The sequence below is a fragment of the Cariama cristata genome, unplaced genomic scaffold (genome assembly GCF_000690535.1).
Source record: "Cariama cristata isolate BGI_N322 unplaced genomic scaffold, ASM69053v1 scaffold28, whole genome shotgun sequence".
Taxonomy (NCBI): Eukaryota; Metazoa; Chordata; class Aves; order Cariamiformes; family Cariamidae; genus Cariama; species Cariama cristata.
In genome coordinates, this window is record NW_009632604.1 from 67,346 (window position 1) to 69,954 (window position 2,609).

A 2,609-nucleotide genomic window follows, 5' to 3' on the forward strand; every position below is an offset into this window, starting at 1 on the left:
TATTCCCCTGCATGGATCCAGTGACAGAAAATACTAATGGTTCAATGAGTGACAACGTTCCCCTATTGCACATTTCGCTGATAGATCTCCTAAGCCTAAATCCCAAAAATAGTTCAATGAGTGACAACATTCCCCTATTGCACATTTTGCTGATAGATCTCCTAAGCCTAAATCCCAATCAAGACAAGAGAGAACTGATGATTGCTCTGTCTTTGCTAGTTCGGGCTCTTCACTAACAAAGACACTAATGAAACAGATGAAGATGCAGCATGAGGACTCCAATCTACCCAATGATTCAAACATAATCATTTGAAATAAACAGAGATCTTAATGCTCACATGGAAGACTGAAGCAAACTACGCTCTTTTAGAGTGTGGTATATTTCATGGAGCATAAGAGAAACTCCAACATATCTGTAATTAGTAGAAAGTTTAATGGTCTTTAGTTTTCTCTGCTCCAAAAGTCCAAACCCCTTGCTGTAAGGATCAGAGGAGAACCTTTTTGAAAGTAGTGCCTTTTAGCTAAATAATGCTTATGGCATAAAATATGTATTCTTGTTTCTGCCCAACAGTGAGTCAAGACACACATCGCTGGTTGATTACAACACTGTAATTCAGGAGCTGCATGAAACACATAGTAGTCTATGTTTTAAAAATTCCATGAAATCTAAGGCATGAGACTGAAAAATAAAACTACAGAAGGTGAAGACTGTTGTGGCTGAACCACAGGTTTTGGTGAATGCGAGCACCGTGGTGATAGGAGAAAAATGACAGTGGTAGGATGTCCAGGGGAATGTATCCTTAGCTTGGAAACCAACGGTGTGTTAAGGGAAAGAAATAGGAGACTCTGCATGTCTTATGGATGTATCCACATCATTAAAAATAAAAAATAATTATTAAAAATAAAAAATAAAAGGAAATAAAATAACTGCTGCACATTTAAGAGGAGAATTGCGACTAAGTAAAGCTCCTAGCTTCACCAAGCCAGCCCACCCAGCCATCAGAGCCTACTCAGGCTGTGTTCTTAAGGTTTCTAGAAGAAGCAGATCTTCTGGGGGAATTACATACCTGTAATGAATTATCTGTCTCTAGAGTAGAAAAAAAAACTTTCAAAAATGTGTCATCTCCCTATGGTAAGAGGCAGGCTGACATTCTTGTTTTACTCTACCAGATACAGCAGTCTGAACTCACAGAATCTGAAGGTGGACTTAATGAAACAGTTAATGTGAAAATCATTATCTCTCTGTTTACTTGGGAGTGATAAGGAGTTTACTGCCTGTTTTATCAATACTAAGCCCTAAGACACAATTCAAACGAGTTCACATGCAATTAGATATAATATAATCCCCCACCTGCTCTTCCCAGTTGCAATATGGATTTATGAGGTCTTACCCAGTGCATCTTTGTTTGCAATTGTCAACCCTTTCTCGCCTTTTTTCTTCTTCTTCAGCTTCATGCCAGCAAACAGCCCCTTTCTGAAAAAGTAAAGCAAAGCAATCAATGCAGTATTTTCAAGCCCTTTTCTGTGCTGGACTCTAATTAAACTCAAGAATAACTTAAGAGCGAATTTTAATTTCCAAATGAGTTCATTATATTCTGATTTTCCTTTTATTGAAAGCTCCGGTTTTGTGCTTCATCTAATTTTGTTTATTTTTAAATTTTGCCTTGTACAGGCAAACACACTGAGAGAACAGCCAAAATTTCTTTTCAAACCAAGACAGCAAGAGGCAAAGAAAGGAAACCCAAGATAAATTTCAAATCTACTGACTTCCCACACACATAATTCTTATGCCTGTGACAAGACCAGAGATAAAATCTTCTCACAAATTTTGGGTTCCAGATCAAAAGCATTTTTCCAGTGAATTAAGATAAACATAAAAGCATCTGTGTAAACTTCCTTGGTGAGGACACCCACTGTATCAGTGGCACATACACCACAGCAGTTTTTGCCATTTATTTAGTTAGTTCTCACTCCCTTCCAGCAGCAAAGCCATGAACAGGACCGGAGAAGGGCTTCTGCTCAAGCTGTGTTACAGAGATGCTTCAGCCCAGCATCAACCCCAGCTACCACTGCATGGGGCTTTTTTGCCTTCCACTTCTTCCTATACTGGATTAGGGAATTGATCCAGCTTAAAACTAACCAACCCAGTTAAAGCTTGGTGAGGTCATTTTTCAGATCATGCCTGGCTAAAGTGGCTCTATAGCCTCATTAGGGCTTCCTTATTCTTTGCGTTCAACTCTGTTTTAGCCACAACTCCTTGCCAGGAGCCTACAACAGTCATCCAGGGACAAGGTGAGTTCGTGGGGTGAGACGCAGGCAGGGAAGCATGGCCCCCATCTGGTTGCCATCACAGATAAAACATGTCAAGACATTCAGCAAGGACTCACAGTGCAGTCCTGCTTCTTGGTAAAGCTCCCCCTGGCCCCGAGGCGGGAGGCGGTCCAGCTGCCGAGCTGAGATAAAGCCCCTCTCCCAGTGACGGTCAAGACATTCAGCAAGGACCCACAGTGCAGTCCTGCTTCTTGGGAAACTGATGGCAAAACTCCCCCCGGCCCCAAGGTGGGAGGCGGTCCAGCTGTGGAGCTGAGATAAAGCCCCTCTCCCAGTGA

At 41.5% G+C, this 2,609-nt stretch overlaps 1 protein-coding gene across 1 annotated transcript in view; it reads right to left on the minus strand.

The window, feature by feature from the left end:
• Window positions 1-1,455, minus strand: part of FER1L6 (fer-1-like family member 6) — a gene marked incomplete at its 3' end in the record, with an annotated part of 65,576 nt that extends 64,121 nt beyond the window's left edge. The window contains exon 1 of the mRNA XM_009706393.1: window positions 1,392-1,455. Within this exon, the coding sequence (XP_009704695.1) occupies window positions 1,392-1,455 (64 nt within the window). The remainder of the gene's footprint in view (window positions 1-1,391) is intronic.
• Window positions 1,456-2,609: the final 1,154 nt, after the last annotated feature.